This window comes from Oncorhynchus gorbuscha, linkage group LG16 (genome assembly GCF_021184085.1).
Source record: "Oncorhynchus gorbuscha isolate QuinsamMale2020 ecotype Even-year linkage group LG16, OgorEven_v1.0, whole genome shotgun sequence".
Taxonomy (NCBI): Eukaryota; Metazoa; Chordata; class Actinopteri; order Salmoniformes; family Salmonidae; genus Oncorhynchus; species Oncorhynchus gorbuscha.
The window spans coordinates 24,392,852-24,419,108 of NC_060188.1; the positions used below are offsets into that span (position 1 = coordinate 24,392,852).

At 45.9% G+C, this 26,257-nt stretch overlaps 1 protein-coding gene across 3 annotated transcripts in view; it reads left to right on the forward strand.

Moving 5' to 3' along the window:
• Positions 1-26,257, forward strand: part of LOC124000756 (SRC kinase signaling inhibitor 1-like) — a 150,918-nt gene that overhangs the window by 54,777 nt on the left and 69,884 nt on the right. For all 3 annotated transcript variants that reach the window (XM_046307344.1, XM_046307345.1, XM_046307347.1), the window contains exons 2-4: positions 2,090-2,119; positions 2,744-3,087; positions 13,681-13,716. In XM_046307344.1, the coding sequence (XP_046163300.1) occupies positions 2,090-2,119; positions 2,744-3,087; positions 13,681-13,716 (410 nt within the window). The remainder of the gene's footprint in view (positions 1-2,089; positions 2,120-2,743; positions 3,088-13,680; positions 13,717-26,257) is intronic.

The following is a 26,257-nucleotide window of genomic DNA, read 5'->3' on the forward strand; positions in this document are numbered from 1 at the left end:
TGATACCTCTACCTTGAGGAGCCCCACGCTGCTCTGCTCCCTTCATCCCGCCCTCAGCTCAGCTACATCAAAATGACCCTGGTGAGGCTTTAATGTGCAGATGCTCCACTTCATTCAGCCCAATTAAGCCTGACTACTTTTCACAGTTTTTTTTTCTTCTGTGCTTTCAGTTTAATCAATGTTTTTTTTCCCCTAACTGCTTTTGAATTATTTATTTTTGTACCTGCTTTGAATTGAATGATTCTAATTAGATCCTGACAACTGTTGTATTTAAAAGTGTTTGGGTATCTGAACCATCTGGGTAATGATGGATGATGTATTATACCATATATTAGCCTGCTGCTAGTGGAATATAAACGTTAATATCAAACCATCAGGATTTATAACAACCTTTATAAATACATACACATACAATAAAAGTAGAAGTAGAAGTAGTTTATATACACCTTAGCCAAATACATTTCAACTCAGTTTTTCACAATTCCTGACATTTAATGCTAGTAAAAATTCCCTGTCTTAGGTCAGTTAGGATCACCACTTTATTTTAAGAATGTGAAATGTCAGAGAATGTTTATTTCAGCTTTTATTTCTTTCATCACATTCCCAGTTGGGTCAAACGTTTCAGGTAGCCTTCCACAAGCCTCCCACAATAAGTTGGGTGAATTATTGCTCATTCATCCTGTCGGAGCTGGTGTAACTGAGTCAGGTTTGTAGGCCTCCTTGCTCGCACATGCTTTTTCAGTTCTGCCCACACATTTTCTATGGGATTGAGGTCAGGGCTCTGTGACGACCACTCCAATACCTTGACTTTGTTGTCCTTAAGCCATTTTGCCACAACTTTGGAAGTATGCTTGGGGTCATTTTCCATTAGGAAGACCAATTTGCAACCAAGCTTAAACTTCCTGACTGATGTCTTGAGATGTTGCTTCAATATAGCCACATCATTTTCCTACCTCATGAAGCCATCTATATTGTGAAGTGCACCAGTCCCTCCTGCAGCAAAGCATTCCCACAACATGATGCTGCCACCCCCGTGCTTCACGGTTGGGATGGTGTTCTTCGGCTTGCAAGCCTCCCCCTTTTTCCTCCAAACATAACGATGGTCATTATGGCCAAACAGTTCTATTTTTGTTTCATCAGACCAGAGGACATTTCTCCAAAAAGTACGATCTTTGTTCCCATGTGCAATTGCAAACCGAAGTCTGGCTTTTTTATGGTGGTTTTGGAGCAGTGGCTTCTTCCTTGCTGAGCGGCCTTTTAGCTTATGTCAATATAGGACTCGTTTTACTGTGGATATAGATACTTTTGTACCTGTTTCCTCCAGCATCTTCACAAGGTCCTTTGCTGTTGTTCTGGGATTGATTTGCACTTTTCGCACCAAAGTACGTTCATCTCAAGGAGACAGAACGCGTCTCCTTCCTGAGCGGTATGATGGCTATGTGGTCCCATGGTGTTTATACTTGCATACTATTGTTTGTACAGATAAACGTGGTACCTTCAGGCATTTGGAAATTGCTCCCAAGGATGAACCAGACTTGTGGAGGTCTACAATTTATTTTCTGAGGTCTGATTTCTTTTGATTTTCCCATGATGTCAAGCAGAGAGTTTGAAGTTAGGCTTTGAAATACATCCACAGGTACACCTCCAATTGACTCAAATGATGTCAATTAGCTTATCAGAAGCTTCTAAAGCCATGACATCATTTTCTGGAATTTTCAAAGCTGTTTAAAGGCACAGTCAACTTAGTGTATGTAAACTTCTGACCCACTGGAATTGTGATACAGTGAATTCTAAGTGAAATAATCTGTCTGTAAACATTTGCTGGAAATGTGTCATGCACAAAGTAGATGTCCTAACCGACTTGCCAAAACTATAGATTGTTAACAAGACATTTGTGGAGTGGTTGAAAAACAAGCTTTAATGACTCCAACCTAAGTGTGTGTAAACTTCCGACTTCAACTGTACTTATTTCATTCATAATCCATTACACAGGTGGTACATGGAGAGTGGGACTGTGTCAAAGGTGTGTGTGTGTTTGTGTATGGTCTGTGCACACACAGATTAACCTTGGGCATGTTTCTTCTTTTAGCCAACGCTGGGGCCTGTTATCCAAAACAAGGTAACTGAGTGGGCGAATGGCACCCCGGTTGTTCTCATGCTTTAAGCTCATTGATCCCCACTGTCACCCATTTTGTGTGTCACCGACTACCCCCCCCACACAGGGAGTGGTGCAGCTGCCTCCCCAATCTTGTAGAGGTAATTTTTCTCCCTCTGTGTCTTCAGAAAGCAATGAAAGGCACTTCAGATGACAAATAGGAGCAGAGAAATGGAATATCCTACAGAGAAAATTCTGCTCCATTCTTTTCTTTGATCTATTGCAGGAGCATCCCCCCCTCTAAAGTTGAGATCAATAATCCTGCAGGGAGACGCTTTTCTCTCTTCCATTCTGTTCTGTTCGGTTTTGTTCCGTTTTGGTGACAATGAGTCTAACATCCCATCCCACTCTTTCTCTCTCTCTCGTTCCTTCTCTCTGTCTCTCTGTCTCCTTTATCACTTTCCTCTCCTCTGTGTTCATCTCTCTGTGGACGTCTGTGTGTCTGACTGCCTCTGTCTGTGTCTCTGGATGTTTGTGTGCATTCATCTCCACATCTGTCTCTGCCTGCCTGTCCTGTGTGTGGCGATCCACTTTCCACCTGACCTGCTACCCCCACCCTCCCTCTATCCTTCCTTCCGTCCATCTCAGATCCCTCAGAGCGTGGTGGCGGTCACATGATCTCGACGGATGACCTGGAGTACCCGCGGGAGTACCGGACGCTGGGGAACGGGACGCGGCGTTTCTCCAACGTGGGTCTGGTGCACACCTCGGAGCACCGGCACACGGTCATCGCAGCCCAGAGCCTGGAGGCCCTTACAAACCTGCACAAGGTGGACATGGAGCGCAAGAGGGACGCCTTCATGGACCACCTGAAGAACAAGTACCCGCCCCAGCTGCAGCACCCCGGGCATCAGCACCACAACCCCCCCTCGCCCTCACCCTCCCACGGCAGCATGAGGCAGCCTGACAGAGAGCGAGCCGCGCGCGAACAGGTAAACACTACCTACGGGTACTTACATGAATATAGTGTATTGGCATGCAGAGAGAGAGAGAGAGAGAGAGAGAGAGAGAGAGAGAGAGAGAGAGAGAGAGAGAGAGAGAGAGAGAGAGAGAGAGAGAGAGAGAGACAGCATCACCTTGTTAGCAGTGTTTATCAGGCTCTCACAGCCCAGTGTGTATGTTTGTCTGGACTGACAAAGTTTCGTCACCCAGCCTGTAGACCTCCTCATGGAGGGGCAGAGCGGCCCCACTGGAGCATGAAGCTGACACACAATACACTCTCACCTACGCAGCAACATGGGAATGCTCTCTCTCTCTCTCTCTCTCTCTCTCTCTCTCTCTCTCTCTCTCTCTCTCTCTCTCTCTCTCTCTCTCTCTCTGCATAAAGAGGCAAAGCCAAAGTAATCACAAGAGCATTGGGAGAATGGGAGGGAGAGGAGCATTGGGAGAATGGGAGGGAGAGAGAGAGGAAAGGGGAGGGTGGGTGAGAAAAAGGTAGAGTCCATGGTTGTCACAGCAACCTCTCCCTAATATGGAAAGAGATGATATCACATTGCAAAGGTCAGGCTGGAGAGAGGGAGGGATAGAACGAGAGAGAGAGAGAGTGAGAGAGAGAGAGTGAGAGAGTGAGAGACACGGTTACAAATCCTAAATCGCCAGGATATCGTCATCAGGGCACAGGGGAGAGAGCAGCAAAGTCTGGAATTCCTTGTCATCTACTGGTTGTGCATGCGATCATCTGGGTGAAACATGGACAGGGGGGAGGAGGGGGACAGACAGAGAGAGAAAGAGGGGAGCAGCAGAGGAACCAGTCAACCAGCCTGCTAGTCAATTAGCCAGCACCAGCGGGAGGGAGACAGCCACCCATCTGCGAAGGAGTTAATCGCCTGGTGTTGTAATGAATTAAATAAAAGAGTTTCCGCCGCATGTGCCGGAGAGAGAGAGGGAGGGGAGGGGAGAAAGAGAGAGCCAGAGGGAGGGAGAGTGACAAAGCGGTATGAGGATCCTCTGCACCTGACGGAGGGAAGGGACAGCCTGGTGTGACTGGAGAGGAGAGAGGACAGGAGGTGAGAGCAGGGGGAGGACGGGGGGTGTTTCGTGAGGGAAGAGTGTGTTTAGGTCTGGGGCAGGGCTGGTCTATGTTTGTTGTGGTTGTTGTGGGGACAGGCTCCATATGTTGGCATTCTGGTAGAGTGTATGTATGTGTATGTGTACAGGTGTGTGGGTACATGTGAATAATAGTGAGAGATTGAGGAATAGAGCGAGAGAAACTGACTGAGTGAGAGAATGACGGAATGAGAGGGGGGGTGGCGGAGGGGTGTAGGAAGGAGAGGAAAGGAGAGAGCGCAGCCTGCTTTGCATGCTGGTCAGGCAGTGCGGCGCTCCACTCTGTGAGTGTGAGTGTGTGTGCGTGTGTGTGTGTTTACGCTGGACAGTGAGGCAGGGATGCTGTTGGGGTTGTGGTGTATGTGTGTCTGTGTGTTTCTTTTTGAGTTGGTGTGTGTACACTGTGGCAGGGGAGAGGGAGGGGAGAGGGAGGATGGGGGGTTAACAGCATACATTTAACCCCAGGTTCCTCACCTCTAATTCTGCATGGAGGTGCAGGCAGATCTGTGACCTGAAACACATTGGGTAGTAAATATGTAACGCAGCAGGAGTATGTATTACATGGGGGGATAAAGATGTTTCAGCTTAGTACTAGGGATGCTGGTGTAGTCATACTGTATGTATTAGCTAGTATAGTAGACTGGTGTGTGGTGACTACGATAAATCTGGAGCTGAGGAGGTGGATGCAGAGTGTTGACTCGCCTGGATATACTGAGAGGGGTTTGGCACAGAGTAGGATTTTTTGGGGGGTTCACTTATTTGCAATTAGTATACAGTATATAAAGGTTATGATTGGTCAGAAACTATACTTCAAGGTAAACAAAACGGCTTTGTATTACTGAACGCATAGTGTTGTCGCTACCTTAGAATCCACTGACCTGTGCTATCTATCACACGGTAGCAGTATTCACGACTCAAAGGCCAATCTGTAGGATGGCCAATCAAGGTGCAGTTCAAACATTTAACTTTGAAAACTGATTTTCAAAGTTAAATGAATGTCGCTCATCTATTATAAATTGCTACGCTGGGTGAGAGACAGATGGGGAGAGGATAAAGTAACAATCAGTTGCAAATGAACTCTTACTGATGTCCATAATAAAAATATGATGAGGCGATATCGAAAGGAAACACTGAGAAAGAAAAACTAGCCGACGATGATAAATCAAATGAAGAAAACCTAGGCTACCTGTCATTTTGTCTTACCCTCACGCCGGTGGATATATGGCAGCAGGGAAAACGGTCACTCCGGTAGATTAACTGGAAATTGCCTGCAGATAAGAACAAGGAACTAGAACAAGAGTTTAGATTTGGGATCAAAATTCATGAATTGCCGCCATCTTTTTAATTTACATATGATCGTGAGGTGTTTCCAGGCCGTTGGAAGCCTGGCCTGGTTTATAACACACCATGGTTATTATGTTTTATGGGACTTCCTCTGGTCTAGACTAGCATGTGTCACAGTAGAGAGGGGCAAAGGGAGGGGGGGTTCATTTTCAATTAGTATACTGTATATAAAGGTTATGATTGGTCAGAAACTATACTTCTAGGTAAACAAAACGGCTTTGTATTACTGAACGCGTAGTGTTGTCGCTACCTTAGAATCCACTGACCTGTGCTATCTATCACACGGTAGCAGTATTCACGACTCAAAGGCCAATCTGTAGGATGGCCAATCAAGGTGCAGTTCAAGCAACAACAGGGGCTGAAGTGGTGGAGGAAGAGAGACTGTTTACTCTGACCGTAGATCTGTAAACAAGACTCATTACACCACAGTCCACAGAACAGGCACATGCCCAATAAACATTCACACATTACTAATCTGTGAGGGGGAAAAATCATTCGAGAGTTATTCCCTTGTAGAAATGCTCCTGCTGAGCCTCTGTCTGTCTGTCAGTTCCAGGGTTGTCAGGGGCAACTCTATAGAGCCCAGGCAGGCTAGACTGAATGACTGACTGACACATGAGCAGGTAGATTCTAACCCAGCCCATCCTCAGTGAATAGAGCCTACCTCCTATTCCAGTCATGACCTACTTTCCACATGGACACACACACTTTCCATCCTGCCGACACACACAAAGGCACAAAGCTTTGGTTCACCTGACCTCCAACACAAAACCAGTAGAATAGACTAGAAGTCACTTACAGAACAGAGAGAAATGAGAGAGGCCAAGAGAGAGGAGTTTAACTCAATGTGTTCTCTAGTAGACTTCAGTGACATCCCAACATTCTCTTATAGAGATGTGTTTTTACGTTAGTAACATTCAGCTCCCCAGTAAAGGAAGCACAGGGTTTGGGCCGATTCCCATTTATTTTGCGTCAGTGTAAGCAACACTCTGTCTTCCTGGATCTGATCGTTCTAGCCAGTTCTGACACTGCTAGACATTACAATGAACTCAATCCCAACATTTAATTTCAGCTCATGCCCCATCCATCCTGCAATGTCGAGAAAAGGTGAACTGATCAGGGAGGCTCATCTGCATATATAATCAGCAGCCACCTATGTGGTTCAGGGAACCAGAGGAAGTTCCAGACTGTTGCTGTAGTTGTTTAGCCTGGTTCCAAGCATGTGTGCGCTGTATAGCTGATTCCTGTCACAAACAGGTCTGGTAACAGGCTAGTTGCTGTTGCCATGGCAAGGCATTTGCCCCTGTTCTGTGGGCGTACATTGTCCCTCTCTCCGGGTTCTACAGGGAAAACAGAGAACGGTATACAGTGGACAGAACACGGTGATACAGGGTCAGTCTGAAGCTGTGGGTATAGGAGTTGCCATGGCAGGGAGTCATGGCGGTGCCACCCAGTGCCCTGTGGTGGTATATTGCCACTCTCTCCAGGTCATCACTTTGGTCTTGACCGGATCATTAAAAATTCAGCTCCATTGATCAGCATGGGGTGTAGAGGTAGCTACTATTGTATCAGTGTGCCTGCCTGCCCTGTACACCAGGCTGCCTCCTTAATCTATAGCTTGGCCCTGTAGGACTGGTTAACACGGTGTCAATGAGAGAGATAGAGGGAGGAACACCTTAGGCTTAGAGAGACTGGCATCATGTAGGTCAGGCAGGATTCCCACCAGCCATAACCAGCTCTTCAGCTAGCTAGCTGCCTCGGTTTTCATAGTTAAATGAATGTCGCTCATCTATTATAAATTGCTACGCTGGGTGAGAGACAGATGGGGAGAGGATAAAGTAACACATCAGTTGCAAATGAACTCTTACTGATGTCCATAATACAAAATATGATGAGGCGATATCGAAAGGAAACACTGAGAAAGAAAAACTAGCCGCCGATAAATCAAATGAAGAAAACCTAGGCTACCTGTCATTTTGTCTTACCGGTGGATATATGGCAGCAGGGAAAACAGTCACTCCGGTAAATTAACTGGAAATTGCCTGCAGATAAGAACAAGAAACTAGAACAAGAGTTTAGATTTGAGATCAAAATTCATGAATTGCCGCCATCTTTTTCATTTACATATGATCGTGAGGTGTTTCCAGGCCGTTGGAAGCCTGGCCTGGTTTATAACACACCATGGTTATTATGTTTTAATGGAACTTCCCCTGTCACAGTAGAGAGGGGCAAATGGAGGGAGAGGAGGACAAAAAAGAGAGGAGGGAGAGGCAATGATGTAGTGGGTTAGGTAGAGAATATCAGATGGATAGTGTCATGTTTTGTCTTAGATTGTCTTGTCATTTTGCTTTTCCCTCTGTTCATTTTCCCCCTGCTGGTCTTTTTAGGTGGAGCTGTTCCTATTCCCTTAATCAATCATTTAGTCTTCCCACACCTGTTCCTTATCTTTTCCCCTGATTAGAGTCCCTATTTCTTCCCTTGTTTTCCGTTCCTGTCCTGTCGGATCCTTGTCTATTGTTCACCGTGCTGTGTCTGTGTAAGCCCTGTCGTGTCGTGGGTTCCTCAGATGCTGCAGATGGATGATGGAGGTGTCTGAGTCTGCTAGGTTCAGGCAACCTGCAGTTCTTGATCGAGTCTCCAGTCTGTTCTCGTCACTACGAGTGGAATTATGTCTTTTGTTTGTAGAATTACTTTACTGGATTAAAGACTCTGTTTTCGCCAAGTCGCTTTTGGGTCCTCATTCACCTGCATGACAGAAGGATCCGACAAAGAATGGACCTGCGAACAGACGTTCCTAACACTGCCGTGGATCCAAGGAGCCATGCTCGGCAGACACGAGCAGGAATTGTCTGAAGCTCCCATGCCGTGGAGAACCTGGCCGCCAGGTTTCCGACCTCTCTGGACAGTTCCAGAGTCTTCATGCCACCTGTTATCCTGGCCTGCCGAGCTCCGAACCTAGGGTTAATAACCCACCTTGCTACTCCGGGCAGCCCATGCCGCTCCTTTCTCACCCAGTGTGATTTGTGTTCTTCTCCAACCCAACACATACTCTGTGAGAGAGCTCGGGTTGCTTATATTTCACTCCTTACTGGCCGGGCCGAGAGTGGGGCACAGCTATCTGGGAGGCAAGGGCTGATTGTTCAAACAATTACCAGAACTTTAAAGAGGAGATGATTCGGGTTTTTGACCGTTCAGTTTTTGGTAGGGAGGCTTCTAGGGCCCTGGCTTCCCTATGCCAAGGTGATCGATCCATAACGGATTACTCTATAGAGTTTCGCACTCTTGCTGCCTCTAGTGACTGGAACGAGCCGGCGCTGCTCGTGTTTTCTGGAGGGACTCCACGCAGTGGTCAAAGATGAGATTCTCTCTCGGGAGGTTCCTTCCAGTGTGGACTCTTTGATTGCTCTCGCCATCCGCATAGAACGACGGGTAGATCTTCGTCACCAAGCTCGTGGAAGAGAGCTGCCAACGGTGTTTCCCTGTTCCGCATCGCAACCATCTCCCTCCTCTGGCTCAGAGACTGAGCCCATGCAGCTGGGAGGTATTCGTATCTCGACCAAGGAGAGGGAACGGAGGATCACCAACCGCCTGTGCCTCTATTGCCTTTGATGGACATTTTGTCAATTCATGTCCAGTAAAGGCCAGAGCTCATCAGTAAGCGGAGGGCTACTGGTGAGCGCTACTACTCAGGTCTCTTCATCTAGATCCTGTACTCCGGTCCATCTACGCTGGACCATCTCTCAGTGCCTTGATTGACTCTGGGGCTGAGGGTTGTTTCATGGACTGGGCTCGGAAACATAACATTCCTTTCAGACAGTTAGACAAGCCTACGCCCATGTTTGCCTTAGATGGTAGTCATCTTCCCAGTATCAGATTTGAGACACTACCTTTGACTCTCACAGTATCTGGTAACCACAGTGAGACTATTTCTTTTTTGATTTTTCGTTCACCTTTTACACCTGTTGTTTTGGGTCATCCCTGGCTAGTATGTCATAATCCTTCTATTAATTGGTCTAGTAATTCTATCCTATCCTGGAACGTTTCTTGTCATGTGAAGTGTTTAATGTCTGCCATCCCTCCCATTTCTTCTGTCCCCACTTCTCAGGAGGAACCTGGCGATTTGACAGGAGTGCCGGAGGAATATCATGATCTGCGCACGGTCTTCAGTCGGTCCCGAGCCAACTCCCTTCCTCCTCACCGGTCGTATGATTGTAGTATTGATCTCCTTCCGGGGACCACTCCTCCTCGGGGTAGACTATACTCTCTGTCGGCTCCCGAACGTAAGGCTCTCGAGGATTATTTATCTGTGTCTCTTGACGCCACCATAGTGCCTTCTTCCTCTCCGTTCTTTAAGAAGAAGGACGGTGTGCGCCCCTGCGTGGATTTTTGGGCTGAATGACATAACGGTTAAGAATCGTTTCCGTCTTTCATCAGCCTGATGTTTGTGTTGGACCTTCGTAACGCTTACCATCTCGTGCGCATCAGAGAGGGGGACGAGTGGAAAACGGCGTTTAACACTCCGTTAGGGCATTTTGAGTACCGGGTTCTGCCGTTTGGTCTCGCCAATGCGCCAGCTGTTTTTCAGGCATTAGTTAATGATGTTCTGAGAGACATGCTGAACATCTTTGTTTTTGTCTATCTTGACGATATCCTGATTTTTTCACCATCACTCGAGATTCATGTTCAGCACGTTCGTGTGTTCTACAGCGCCTTTTAGAGAATTGTCTCTACGTGAAGGCTGAGAAGTGCTCTTTTCATGTCTCCTCTGTTACTTTTCTCGGTTCCGTTATTTCCGCTGAAGGCATTCAGATGGATTCCGCTAAGGTCCAAGCTGTCAGTGATTGGCCCGTTCCAAGGTCACGTGTCGAGTTGCAGCGCTTTTTAGGTTTCGCTAATTTCTATCGGCGTTTCATTCGTAATTTCGGTCAAGTTGCTGCCCCTCTCACAGCTCTTACTTCTGTCAAGACGTGTTTTAAGTGGTCCGGTTCCGCCCAGGGAGCTTTTGATCTTCTAAAAGAACGTTTTACGTCCGCTCCTATCCTCGTTACTCCTGACGTCACTAGACAATTCATTGTCGAGGTTGACGCTTCAGAGGTGGCGTGGGAGCCATTCTATCCCAGCGCTTCCAGTCTGACGATAAGGTTCATCCTTGCGCTTATTTTTCTCATCGCCTGTCGCCATCCGAACGCAACTATGATGTGGGTAACCGCGAACTCTGCCATCCGCTTAGCCCTAGGCGAATGGCGACAGTGGTTGGAGGGGGCGACCGTTCCTTTGTCGTTTGGACAGACCATAAGAACCTTGAGTACATCCGTTCTGCCAAACGACTTAATGCCCGCATCTCGTTGGGCGTTGTTTTTCGCTCGTTTCGAGTTTGTGATTTCTTACCGTCCGGGTAGCAAGAACACCAAGCCTGATGCCTTATCCCGTCTGTTTAGTTCTTCTGTGGCTTCTACTGATCCCGAGGGGATTCTTCCTTATGGGCGTGTTGTCGGGTTGACAGTCTGGGGAATTGAAAGACAGGTTAAGCAAGCACTCACGCACACTGCGTCTCCCGCGCTGTCCTAGTAACCTCCTTTTCGTTCCTGTTTCCACTCGTCTGGCTGTTCTTCAGTGGGCTCACTCTGCCAAGTTAGCTGGTCATCCCGGTGTTCGAGGCACTCTTGCGTCTATTCGCCAGCGCTTTTGGTGGCCGACTCAGGAGCGTGACACGCGCCGTTTCGTGGCTGCTTGTTCGGACTGCGCGCAGACTAAGTCGGGTAACTCTCCTCCTGCCGGTCGTCTCAGACCGCTCCCCATTCCTTCTCGACCATGGTCTCACATCGCCCTAGACTTCATTACTGGTCTGCCTTTGTCTGCGGGGAAGACTGTGATTCTTACGGTTGTCGATAGGTTCTCTAAGGCGGCACATTTCATTCCCCTCGCTAAACTTCCTTCCGCTAAGGAGACGGCACAAATCATCATCGAGAATGTGTTCAGAATTCATGGCCTCCCGTTAGACGCCGTTTCAGACAGAGGCCCGCAATTCACGTCACAGTTTTGGAGGGAGTTCTGTCGTTTGATTGGTGCGTCCGTCAGTCTCTCTTCCGGGTTTCATCCCCAGTCTAACGGTCAAGCAGAGAGGGCCAATCAGACGATTGGTCGCATACTACGCAGCCTTTCTTTCAGAAACCCTGCGTCTTGGGCAGAACAGCTCCCCTGGGCAGAATACGCTCACAACTCGCTTCCTTCGTCTGCTACCGGGTTATCTCAGTTTCAGAGTAGTCTGGGTTACCAGCCTCCTCTGTTCTCTTCCCAGCTTGCCGAGTCCAGCGTTCCCTCCGCTCAAGCGTTTGTCCAACATTGTGAGCGCACCTGGAGGAGGGTGAGGTCTGCACTTTGCCGTTACAGGGCACAGACTGTGAGAGCCCCCAATAAACGCAGGATTAAGAGTCCAAGGTATTGTTGCGGCCAGAGAGTGTGGCTTTCCACTCGCAACCTTCCTCTTACGACAGCCTCGTAAGTTGACTCCGCGGTTCATTGGTCCGTCCGTGTCTCCCAGGTCGTCAATCCTGTGCTGTGCGACTGCTTCTTCCGCGACATCTTCGTCGCGTCCATCCTGTCTTCCATGTCTCCTGTGTCAAGCCCTTTCTTCGCACCCCCGTTCGTCTTCCCTCCCCCTCCCGTCCTTGTCGAGAGCGCACCTATTTACAAGGTACGTAGGATCATGGACATGCGTTCTCGGGACGGGGTCACCAATACTTAGTGGATTGGGAGGGTTACGGTCCTGAGGAGAGGAGTTGGGTTCCGTCTCGGGACGTGCTGGACCGTTCACTCATTGATGATTTCCTCCGTTGCCGCCAGGATTCCTCCTCGAGTGCGCCAGGAGGCGCTCGGTGAGTGGGGGTACTGTCATGTTTTGTCTTAGATTGTCTTGTCATTTTGCTTTTCCCTCTGTTCATTTTCCCCCTGCTGGTCTTTTTAGGTTCGTTCCCCTTTTCTCTCTCCCTTCCTCTCTCTCTTCTCTCTATCGTTCCGTTCCTGCTCCCAGCTGTTCCTATTCCCTTAATCAATCATTTAGTCTTCCCACACCTGTTCCTTATCTTTTCCCCTGATTAGAGTCCCTATTTCTTCCCTTGTTTTCCGTTCCTGTCCTGTCGGATCCTTGTCTATTGTTCACCGTGCTGTGTCTGTGTATCGCCCTGTCGTGTCGTGTTTCCCTCAGATGCTGCGTGGAGAGCAGGTGTCTGAGTCTGCTAGGTTCAAGTGCCTTCCCGAGGCAACCTGCAGTTCTTGATCGAGTCTCCAGTCTGTTCTCGTCACTACGAGTGGAATTATGTCTTTTGTTTGTAGAATTACTTTACTGGATTAAAGACTCTGTTTTCGCCAAGTCGCTTTTGGGTCCTCATTCACCTGCATGACAGATAGAGAGAGAGGCAGGTGGAGCGAGGGAGCAAAAAGGAAGAGAAAGGAGGAAGAGATGGGTCCTGTCTGCAGATGGATGATGGAGAAGTCTGGGAGACAGGCCAACATCTGAACGACTGACAGAGTGGCCTGTTAAATTCAATTTCACTTCTTTCATTAAATCCTGTCAAAAGGCACAGCCTGTAACTAGTTCCTACTTGGTTTGAGTTGCAAACAGATCCCTCCCTCACCCTCTCCTGCCCACATCCACATGCTAATCAATTGCTAAGAACATTGTAACCTTCTTGTTGTATTAACGATTCCCTTAATTGTCTGTCAATATGCCCTGTGTCGGCTCTGACGGAGGATAATGACATGATGCTTGGGATAGTGCGTGTTTGTGTGTGTTTGTGTCTGTATGTCTGTGCTCTGTATGTGTGTGTGTGGGGAGTGGGTTTGGTAGTGTGTGTCTAGCATGTTGTGGGCTGGGAATGGTGCCACTTCTAAGAGCTTTTGATGCTGGTGTATCACTGTCAAGGGCCTTTGTGTTACCTATTTCAGCCACTCTCTCTATCTCTCCTCTTCTGTCCATCTCTTTCAACATCGCTCCCTCTGTCTCTTGTCCTCTCTCTCCCTCACCCAGCATGCAATTTCTCAGAGAGTTGCTTTTATTGTTAGCTGTCAGATACTTGAGAGTAAATGTCTAACACTTCTCTCTTTCCTTTTCTCTCTTTCCTTTTCTCTCTCCCCAGCAACAACCCAACTACTGGAGCTTTAAGGTCAGTGCTGTAAGTGACAGTGTCGCTGTGTCAGTTTGGTTTCTCCATCCAATGTGGTGTGTTCTTGTTGTGTGTATTTTTGTCTTTGTCTTTGTCTTTGTGTGTTTGTGTGTGTGTGTGTGCGCGTGCGTGCGCGTGTGTGCGTGTGTGTGTGTGTGTGTGTGCGTGCGTGTGTGTGTGTGTGCGTGTACCACCCCAGGCTCCTATGACATGGTGGCACATCGCTCTCTCTGCCTGGTTTCTGTGCCCATCGCACCGCTGGCACGCAGACTCTCAGTTGGCATCTCTCTAGTCTCAGGCGGCAGCAACAGCTTAAAGGCTTCAAGCTCCGTTTAATCTGCAGGAAACGATTCTCCCAGGATTAATGCCACCTCAGTCAGTCAGCTAGCGCCTAGCGCTAATGGCTAACATCCATGTGACCTTGCTAGAGTATTACTCAGGCTAACTGAGACGTTAAGAAGAAATTACAGTGCCTTGTTGCATTGTGGAAATGTTACTTTGACATTTCTCAGACGTCCTTCGATATTACTGACAGGCTTTGAGGTTAGATATACTGTAATTAGGAGAAATGTACAGTAATATGGCATGTATTATTTCTGCTCTGTCTTGCCTGCGGATACATCCGTGAGGGTATATCTGTCTTGCATGAGGATACATCCGTGTGGGTATATCTGTCTTGCATGAGGATACATCCGTGTGGGTATATCTGTCTTGCCTGCAGATATATCCGTGTGGATATATCTGTCTTGCCTGCGGATACATCCGTGAGGGTATATCTGTCTTGCATGAGGATACATCCGTGAGGGTATATCTGTCTTGCATGAGGATACATCCGTGTGGGTATATCTGTCTTGCCTGCGGATACATCCGTGTGGGTATATCTGTCTTGCCTGCGGATACATCCGTGTGGGTATATCTGTCTTGCATGAGGATACATCCGTGAGGGTATATCTGTCTTGCCTGCGGATACATCCGTGTGGGTATATCTGTCTTGCATGAGGATACATCCGTGTGGGTATATCTGTCTTGCATGAGGATACATCCGTGTGGGTATATCTGTCTTGCATGAGGATACATCCGTGAGGGTATATCTGTCTTGCCTGCGGATACATCCGTGAGGGTATATCTGTCTTGCCTGCGGATACATCCGTGAGGGTATATCTGTCTTGCCTGCGGATACATCCGTGAGGGTATATCTGTCTTGCCTGCGGATACATCCGTGAGGGTATATCTGTCTTGCCTGAGGATACATCCGTGTGGGTATATCTGTCTTGCCTGAGGATACATCCGTGAGGGTATATCTGTCTTGCCTGCGGATACATCCGTGAGGGTATATCCGTCTTGCCTGCGGATACATCCGTGAGGGTATATCTGTCTTGCCTGCGGATACATCCGTGAGGGTATATCTGTCTTGCCTGCGGATACATCCGTGAGGGTATATCCGTCGTGCCTGCGGATACATCCGTGAGGGTATATCTGTCTTGCCTGAGGATACATCCGTGAGGGTATATCTGTCTTGCCTGCGGATACATCCGTGAGGGTATATCTGTCTTGCCTGCGGATACATCCGTGAGGGTATATCTGTCTTGCCTGCGGATACATCCGTGAGGGTATATCTGTCTTGCCTGCGGATATATCCGTGAGGGTATATCTGTCTTGCGTACATGGAGTAGATGGAGTTTATGTGTAAGTGTCATGCTGTGGATCTATGTGAGCTGGCATGGTTCACGGTGTGTTGAGGGTTATGTTTCATAGATGTTGTCCGGAGGCTGCTGAGGCACAGCATGGATCTACACAGAGAGGCTTATTGCCATCTGTGTGGGTAGAGGCCTCGTCTGAGGTTTACGCTTCCCTGAAATATCATCCGGACAGGGTGGAAATGCAACCAGATATCAATATCCAGATCCCTGACCCATCTACCCCAGAACTATGTAATTATTACGAGGAGCGTAATAATGTCCAAAAAGCTTTAAAAACACTTCTCAAGCGGTTTTCTTGGATTGACTGCCTGCAGCAACTGGATAGTCATCAAATCGCTGTCACAATATTCTATTTTGTCTTCATTTTTCTACTTCCATGACATTGTGGAAATGTTATTTTCACGCCCTTGATCAAGTGCTCGCCTAATAACGCTTGCCCACTTTTCCAGCACTCCTTCACCTAAATGACATCACGGTGTCTAAATCTGGAGATTATTATAATTAAAAGCCTACTGAATGAGTCACATTCTCAGCAGGCTGTATTAGACAGAATTAAAGTGAAGGAGGAGAACAGGTGATAAGAAGAAGAGATAGAAGAAGAGGTAGAATCCAGCCCGATGTAGATTATTCTGCTTTATGTATCAGACCTGGGTTCAAATACTATTTCAAAAACATTCAGATAACCTTTTTTAAACATTTAATTTAATTTAAATCAAGCAGTTGAATATTGGAATGCATTTGGAAATACACTTGGAAAGTATTTGAAAATGCTCAAATACACTGACACAAATACACTCCCATGCGTTTAACCCAGGTATTGGTACATATTATTTCTCAAGTAAAGGTACTTGTTTGGGCTGTGTATTTGAAAATACTCAAATACACTGAAAAAAAACTATTTGAATAACAAATACTCAAACACACATGCATTTGAACCCAGATCTGGTATGTATATATTCTACTGGCCTGGCCCCTTTTCTATTTTTCCTCGGCAAAGAAAACTACCAGCCATCTCAGGTGTCATCCCCCCTCCCCAGAGTACGCCATTTTCTTCACTCCCCTGCCTAGCGAGCAGATCGCATCAGCGAACAATCCAGCTCAATTTGGCAGAGCAATTTCTTCCATGCATTGACGACTCCCCATATTATGAAGAGACTGAGCTCAGCCAAGGAGAGAGAGGGGAAGGGGGGCTGAGAGATAGACGGCGTGAGTGAAAGCCAGAGATAGAGGGAAAGAGTAAGTGAGGAGTAAGAGGGAGGGAGATGGATTTATTAAGGGGGGTCATTTTTGTTTCCAATTTTTGCGGAACAGCCGTAGGCTTGCTTGTTTTCCAGGCTCTTCTCTCCCTCTTAGGTGAAATAGCACAATGTGTGGGGAGAGAGCGAGTGTGTGTGAGAGCAGGGCTGTACAAACAGACATAGACGGCAGCAGGAGAAGGAGTAGAGAGGTGCTCGGCTGCTTTGAGAGCTGTCCAGAAACAGAGGTGTTGACATAGAGAGACACAGACAGCCAGAATGAGAAGCTACTTTTGAGACGGATGAAAAACTGATGACGCTCTGAGGGGTGTGAGCGACAGAGCGGGAAAGGAAGGAGAAAGATGGCACAGAGAGAGAGATTGGAGAGAGAGAGAGAGAGAGAGAGAGAGAGAGAGAGAGAGAGAGAGAGAGAGAGAGAGAGAGAGAGAGAGAGAGAGAGAGAGAGAGATAGGGAGGGAGAGGGAAAGGAGAAGGACATACACTGAGAATACAAAACATTAAGAACATCTACTCTTTCCATGACATAGACTGATCAGGTGAATCCAGTTGAAAGCTATGATCCCTTAATTTCACTTGTTAAATCCACTTCAGTCAGTGTAGATGAAGGGGAAGAGAATTTTAATCCTTGAGACAATTGAGACATGGAGTGTGTCTGTGTGCCACTCAGAGGGTAAATGTGCAAGACAAAAAAAATGAAGTGCCTTTGAACAGGGTATGGTAGTAGGTACCAGGCGCACTGGTTTGTGTTGAGAACTGCAACGCTGCTGGGTTTTTCCACTATCAACAGTTTCCCTTGAGTATCAAGAATGGTCCACCACCCAAAGCACATACAGTCAACTTGACACACCTGTGAGAAGCATTGAAGTCAACATGGGCCAGCATCCCTGTGGATCCCTTTTAACACCTTGTAGAGTCCATGCCCCGATGAATTGAGGCTGTTCTCAGGGCAACTCAATATTAGTAAGGTGTTCCTAATGTTTGGTATACTCAGTGTATGAAAAAGGAAATAATGTTTCCTGATCTTTCTTATATCTCTCAGATATAGGACCTAGACTTCAGAACAAGCTTCCTTTAGATTTGTTTTGGGGGAGGGACTATCTGTTGTTCCCATCTAGTGAATCTGTAATGCAATGTACAGTATGGGCTAATAGCAGTAATGCCAAATAAAAATGTTCAACAAATAAAACATTTAGATTTTTTTTGATACATCAAAGCGTCTTAAAATTCAATGTATGACCTTCTTACAACAATTCCATATAGCTTAGTAACACAACCTTTAAACGTGACCCACTCTGGGAATGTCCTCTGGACGTTTCTTTTTTATTTATTTTTTAAAGTATTTTATTTTTGCATTTTCCAATTAAGAACATTCAAAACAAAAGTGAAAAGATATTAGACAACGATAGGACAAAGTGACAGTAACAGACGAACGTAACAAAAATAAATTATAATTATAGTTATATAAACCAACACAATAATAAAAAATAATAAAAAATTAATAAAAATATATTTAAATAAAAAATAACGAGACATTGGATCACCTGCCGTAGGCTACATAATATACATTACGTGTGAAACATTGTGTGAGGATTATATATAGATTCAATCAATGAGATGTGGGGGGAGATTCTCCATATAGTCAATAAAAGGTTGCCAAATTCTGTAAAATGTAACTTATTCCTCAAGCAGTAAGTGATTTTCTCCAAAGGGATACAACTATTAACTTCCGAAAGCCACATTGCAACTGGCAGGGAGGAATCCAATTTCCATTTCAAGGCAATACATTTCTTGGCAATCGCTAGCAATATTTCTGTTAGCTTTATAGTATGGCTTTGCCTAAGATTGGTGTTAGTAAAGTTACCCAGTAGACAGACCTCCGGGTCTAAAGGGAATGCAACCCCGTGAATTGAGGATATGGTATCGCATACCCCCTGCCAGAAACCGTGTAGTTTTGAACACTGCCAAGTGGAATGGAGGAATGTTGCTTCATCTGAGCCACATCTAAAACATAGGGAGGAGATATCTGGGTTGAACCTGTGCAGTCTAGATGGGGTGATATAGAGCTGATGGAGGAAATTAAACTGGATCAGTCTGTATCTGGAGTTCAATGTGGATGTAACCCCATCCCTGCATAGGTCACTCCATAGATCCTCATCAAGATCAATACCCAGATCTCTCTCCCATCTAAGTCGGGGTTTATCTAGCCCAGGCAGTGTTAGTCCTAACATAAGAGCATTGTAAACACGGGAAATGGTCTTGAACAGTGGTTGGTCTTGCGTGGCAGAGTTGTTCAATAGGTGACATCTTAGGTAGGTTCTATTGTCCCTTGAGAGTCACCCTAATAAAGTGTTGTAGTTGTAGGTAGCTAAAGAAGTCCCTGTTAGGCAAGTGGTATTTCTGTTTCAGCTGATCAAAAGACATAAGAACTCCCTCCTCGTAACAATGTTCCAGAAGAGTGATCCCCTTATCAGACCATGGTCTAAAGTTACTATTCTGGAAAAACATAGGGATCAATCTATTGTTCCATAAAGGGGTTTTAGGGGAAAGGAATCCCCCTCGTCCGAACAGCTCATGCAGTTTGCACCATGCCAGGACAGAATGTATGATTAAAGGGTTGTCTGTGATGGTTTTTATAGATTTTCTGTCCCATTTGTAAAACAAATATGCCCCAGTGTCATCATTTACCTCAAGCTTTTCAATGTTCAACCATGAGGGAGAGGGACCATTGTCAAACCTCTGAGCCAGAAACCTAGACTGTGCAGCCCAGTAGTACATTCTAAAATTGGGGAGGTTTAAGCCCCCTTGACTGTAATCAAGGGTCAGTTTATCCAGGCCAACCCTAGGGGTTTTGCCGTGCCAGATAAACCGTCTGGTCAGCTTGTCGAGGAGAGGAAAAAAATGCTGCGGGAACAGGGATAGGGAGAGATTGAAGCAGATATAGAAACCTGGGCAGGACATTCATTTTAATTACATTGATTCTACCCAGTAGAGTGAGAGGTAAGTCCATCCATTTACAAAGGTCAACCTCCACCTTTTGCAACAAACTGGCTAGATTGAGTTTATAGAGGTTGTTCAGGTTACCATCCACCATTATGCCCAAATATGTGAAGCCCATAGGCGACCATCTAAAAGGAAACTTGTGCTTGATGGTATGATGGTCAAAGACAGACAACGGTAAGATTTCGCTTTTATCAAGATTGACCTTATATCCAGAGAAAGAACTATAACACTGTAGTAGGATCTGCAAGTGAGAGAGGGAGTGTTCTGGGTTTGTTAGGAATAAGACAAGGTCATCCGCAAAGAGTGATAATTTATGGGTATGGGGGCCCACCTCAAAGCCATGTATGTCAGGGCACGTTCTAATAGCCTCAGCCAACGGTTCGATGGCGAGGGCAAAGAGGTGGGGGCTAATTGGGCAACCTTGTCTGTTCCCCCTATAAAGAGGGAAAGAGGAGGAAGTAATCCCATTGGTAGCAATCCTAGCTTTAGGAGATTTGTAGAGTGATTTTATCAAATTTACAAACACGGTACCTAAACCAAACTTTTCCAAGATGCGAAAGAGGTATGGCCATTCAACCCTATCAAAGGCCTTTTCAGCGTCGAGGGAGACTGCGACACCAGGTATTTTGTTTTTGTTAGCAAGGTGAATTATATCAAAGAACCTTCTGAGATTATTGGAGGACAATCTATTAATTATGAAGCCAGTCTGATCTGGGTTGACCAACAGGGGAAGACATGACTCCAGTCTCTTAGATAGCATCTTGGTGACCAGTTTACAATCTGTGTTAAGGAGAGAGATTGGCGCACTTTAGCGGGTTTTTCCCTTTCTTGTGGATTACAGTAATCACTGCTTGAGAGAAGGACTCTGGAAATCAGTTGTCTTCTCTGGCTTTTTTAAGTACCTCCATAAGGTAGGGGACCAACAGCTCCCTAAATTCTTTATAGAACTCTGGAGGGAAGCCATCCTCCCCAGGAGATTTATTAGAAGGTAAGGATTTAATGGCTCAGGGACTGAGAAGTGTTCACTCAGGCGCTCGCTGTCTTCCCCTGACAGGCATGGGAGGTTGAGAGAGGAGAGAAAGGAGTCTATCTCTGATAGATCATCGCTTGATTGGGAAGTGTAGAGGTCTTCATAGTATTTCTTAAAAGTATTATTAATTTCAGTAGGGTCGAAAGATATCTCTTTAGTGAGAGTTTCTATGGCATTAATTGTCCTCTTACTTTCCTCTGCTTTCAGTTGCCATGCCAATACTTTGTGAGCTTTCTCTCCAAGCTCATAATAACGCAGTTTTGATTTAGTGATGGCCCTCTCAGCTTGATATGTGTTCAGAATATTATATTTAAGTTTTTTATTTACCAAAAGCCTGTATAGATCTTTAGTCGGGCCTCTTTGGTAGGTTTTCTCTAGCTCGGAGATTTCAGATTCAAGAGCACTCAGTTCTGCACCGTGTTTTTTCTTCAGCCCTTTAGTATAGGAAATAATCTGTCCCCTCAGGTAGGCCTTCAATGTGTCCCAGAGAATGAAGCTGTCAGGAGCAGAGGGTTTGTTTGTCAAAGTAAAAATATTGATCTGCTCTTTGATGAATGCACAAAATTCCGGTTGCTTTAGAAGTGTAGAATTTAGTCTCCATCTATATGCTCCATTTACCTTGGTAGGAATGGAGATTGATAATACCAGAGGAGAATGGTCACTAAGCAATCTGGGGAGATACTCGACATCTAACACTCTATGAAACAGTTGTGTCGAAAGTAAAAATTTATCTTTGCGTGTGTGTGTCTTGTGTGGGTGTGAATAAAAAGAGTAGTCCCTATCCTGTGGGTGCAACTGTCTCCAGATGTCTAGTAAATTGAGATCTTTCATGAATGACATGGTGAGCTTGCCGGCTTTGGTAAGAAGTGAGGGTTTATCAGAAGACCTATCAAGAACTGTATCTAAGCAAAAATTAAAATCTCCTCCAACCAGTAGCCATCCTGGTGGTGGTTGAGCAACCTGAAGGAAGACATTCTGAATAAACATATGGTCATCGAAGTTAGGAGCATAAATATTCAGTAGGGTACAAGACTCTGAAAACATATGCCCCTGCACCAAAACAAACATGCCAGAAGGATCAGAGATGGTGTTGTTGACGCAGAAGGGGATGTGTCTACTTATCAAAATTGCAGTTCGTCTTGCTTTGGAGTTAAAAGAGGATGCAAAAACTTGTCCTACCCATTCCCTCTTCAATTTCTTGTCTTCACTGGCTGTAAGATGTGTTTCTTATAAAAACACAATGTCAGCCTTTAATTTCTTAAGGTATGTATAGACTCTTTTCCTTTTAATCGGGCTGTTAAGACCTTTTACGTTGAATGTGACATATTTTAGTGGATTAAGCATAGGTTGGGTTTCAAATATTTAACTGAATAGAAATCTATCATATGCAGATAATTTGGAAATGTTTCAACTTTGGTTTCAGCACAAAAGTGACCTGTGTGTCTCTTTAGGAAGGAAACAATAAACATAGAAAATAGGGAGAAAGAAATAATAAAAATCCCACCCACCCCGATTGTCAGACTAGAACAACAGTCCCAACAATCAAACATGAATACACTTGTAGAGATAAGTTGCTGCTCGCTTTCCATCTTGCTCTTACTAGCTAAACATTGGCGTAAACTAAAACCTGCGAGCTCTCTAAATTGAAAACAAACGTTGTGAATAGATATTTATGGCTGAATATTTACTGCCCACGGTAAGGGCTGCTTGAGTCTCTTTACGAAAGATTAACATAAATGAGGGGGAAAGCAGTGGGCCTAAACCCACTTCTTGCTTCGCCCAGTAGATATGGACTAAACCAAAATATACTCTCCTGTAAATGTAATAGAACTCACCCCGGAAAGATACGGTTAGTTGAAAATGTACAAATCAATTAAAGTGACCGGGAGATACCAGCAGTTCAATCCGGATAAGAGAAAACAAACGAACTGCATTTTATCCCCCAGAGGGACCGTCCTGGCTCAGACTCAGACGTTGCTCAGTTTTTTGAGAAAAGTGTGCACTTCTCCCGGTGTGTTGAAGAGATGGCTTCGGCCTTTGTACTGAACTTTCATCCGCGCAGGGTGGATGAGGTAGCCTGTGATGTTCTTCTCCTTCAGTGCTTTGGCGGAAGGTCTGAACTGCTTGCGGCGTCTGGCGAGCTCCGCGCTTATTTCCGGGAAAAGGCTGACTCTCTTCCCATCGATGGTGATGTCCCCTTTGGCTCTTGCGAGTTGCAGTATCTTCTCTCTGTCTTGGAAACAGAGGAACCTGATCAGGACGGCTCGTGGGGGCTCATCTGGCCAGGGTTTCGGCGCTGATGTTCTGTGGGCACGTTCGATTTCCAGCGGCTTGGTGAAGTTGGTTATGCCTAGGACCTCCGGGATCCATTGAGTGAAGAAACGGACCGGGTCACGGCCCTCACTGTCCTCTTTCAATCCCACCACACGGATATTACTATGTCTATTCTGGTTCTCCATCTGATATACTTTGTTTTTGAGGTAGGCATTGTCCTTTTGCAGTTATGTCAAGACCTGGTCATGTCTAGCGATGGTATCTTCAGCTGTGCTAATGCGCAGCTCTGCCTCAGTCGTTCTCAAAAGGAGATCATTCATGGAGGATTTCAGGTCGTCAATGGAAGTATGGAGTTCAGCCGATTTCTTATCGATTTTCAGAGAAAGACCTCTGTTACCATCCTGAATTTCCCGGAGGAGAGTAGCCAGCATGTCGGCAGGCTCGCAAGAGGCTGCTGAGAGCAACAGTCTGGAACTGTCGTCTGAGTTATGAGGGCTAATGCTAATCTTGCTAGCTGTAGCATTATCGTTATCTTGGGAATCAACGACGTTTTGGTCGTCCTTCTTGCCTCTCGGTCGGAGGTCCATGGCTCTTTGGGAAGGTAAGTACTTGACAATTTATCAGCCGATGTTAGAATATTGTTTCAACGTTGTTATTTAGGTAAAAATAGAATAACTTTGAAGAGCTCGGTTTGTCAACGTCTACTCAGCTCCACGGCATCACGTGTCTCCCTCTGGACGTTTCTGACTTAGAATATGTGGACAACTACAAACACCTAGGTGTCTGGTTAGACTGTAAACTCTCCTTCCAGACTCACATTAAGCATCTCCAATCCAAAATTAAATATAGAATTGGCTTCCTATTTCTCAACAAAGCATCCTTCACTCATGCTTCCAAACATACCCTCGTAAAACTGACTATCCTACCGATCCTTGACTTTGGCGATGTCATTTACAAAATAGCCTCCAACAATCTACCCAGCAAATTGAATGCAGTCTATCACAGTGCCATCCGTTCACCAAAGTCCCATATACTACCCACCAGGCGACCTGTATGCTCTCGTTGACTGGCCCTTGCTTCATATTCGTCGCCAAACCCACTGGCTCCAGGTCATCTATAAGTCTTTGCTAAGTAAAGCCCCGCCTTATCTCAGCTCACTGGTCACCATAGCAGCACCCACCCGTAGCACGTGCTCCAGAAGGTATATTTCATTGGTCACCCCCAAAGCCAATTCCTCATTTGGCCGCCTTTCCTTAGAGTTCTCTGCTGCCAATGACTGGAACGAATTGCAAAAATCACTGAAGCTGGAGACTCATATCTCCCTCACTAACTTTAAGCGCCAGCTGTCAGAGCAGCTCACAGATCACTGCACCTGCACATAGCCCATCTGTAAATAGCCCATCCAACTACCTCATCCCCATAGTGTTATTTTATTTGATTTATGTTTTGCTCCTTTGCAACCCAGTATCTCTACTTGCACATTCATCTTCTGCACATCTACCACTCCAGTGTTTAATTGCTAAATTGTAATTATTTCACCTCCTTGGCCTATTTATTGCCTTATCTTACCTCATTTGCACACAGTATATAGACTTTTATTTATTGACTGTATGTTTGTTAATTCCATTTGTAACTCTTTGTTCTTGATTGTGTGTGTTCTTGATTGTGTCGCACTGCTTTGCTTTATCTTGGCAGGTCGCAGAACTTGTTCTCAACTAGCCTACCTGGTTAAATAAAGGTGAAATAAGAAATAGAAAAAATGTACAAGAGACAAAATAAGAGAAACGGAGAGGGAGGAAGAGAGAGAGAAAAGCAGGAGAGATTGGGTTTGTTGTGGGATTTAAAGCAGTTCATAGTCCTAGGTATGTTGGAGCCCGCCGTGTCCTCCTTTCCGTTCAATTATATTTCCTGTAAGATCACCTTGTTTTCTCCCTCTGTGGTATTATAAAAGTGTGGGCTCCTCACAGTAACTGAGCGCAATTGAAAAAGCCTGGATTGACAACATAGGGTGATAGGGAGAGGGAGAGGGAAGGGGGAGATGAAAAGGTGCAGAGAAGAGTGGAAGAGGTGCAATCACTGTTTTCCTCTGAAGAGAGTGAGCGTAAATAGCATTACAGATCTCCCAGCAGATGGTGAGTGCTTTTACCTGCCCATAATGACGCACAGGAGGAAATGGTTCTAGGAACGCTCCCCGTGTTCCATCCCACTGGGCACCCACTGGTTGAATCAACGTTGTTTCCACGCCATTTCAATGGAATTAAATTGAACCAAACTGGAATAGACGTTGAATTGATGTTTGTGCCCAGTGGGACAACTTTCACTTTGACACCTTTACATAAAGTATCTACCGCAACAACACCAAGTCGATATGGTTTCTTTCCTCCAACACATATTTTGTTCCACTGGGGGAATCTACCTTTGTTTCTTAAGTGTTTAGTGTTTCTCCAAGCTACTATAGAATGACTCACACCTGAGTGAAAGATTCTCATTAGGTGAGTTGCTGGAGTTTGTTGACAGATCTCTCCTGTGTGTGCGAGAGAGACGGAGCTAGTTTCCCTCTCTCCACTTCGTCCTGAGTTCTGTTTGATATTTTGCATGGTCTCCCCGGTTCGGTGTGATTTGTTGAAAAGATCCTCTGTTATGTAGACACACAAACTCCAGGGACTAGTGCTAGCTCGACGTCAGCTCGCTGACATGTTGGAGACACTAGAGGCCTCCTTTGATTATTGGTGTGATTAGAGATGCGGCTCACTCCTCTATAGGATATGTATCTTTTAGCTCTGCTGTGCTGAGTCAAGCTGATGGCTGTGTTTTATCCATCTGCGCTCTGGCTTTGTTTAGCCCTGGAGCTCTGCTTGGCTCACTGGAGCTGGTGTTTGTGTCTGTTGTGTGTTCTGTGTGTACAATATATGTGCTGCTGTGTGGTGCTATGGACTGGGTTGTTGTGCTCCCTGCTCAGTTCGGGTCGTTGCTAAGATAAATGACCCCATTAGAAAGCACAGTGGGGGCGATGCTTTCAGAGCCACCCTCTCTCCCTGGGTGCTCAGACACTCTGCCTGCCCACCAAATCAAATCAAATCACATATGATTTGTCGCACACACATATTTATCAGATGTTATCGCAGGTGTAGCGAAACGCTTATCTTCCTAGCTCCAACAGTGCAGTCATTTACAAGTGCCACCACTCTGTTTTGGGGCTGTGTGTGTGACTACACTGTGTAAATGTTTGTGGCTGCAGTATGAACTGTGTGTGTGTGTGTGTGTGTGTGTGTGTGTGTGTGTGTGTGTGT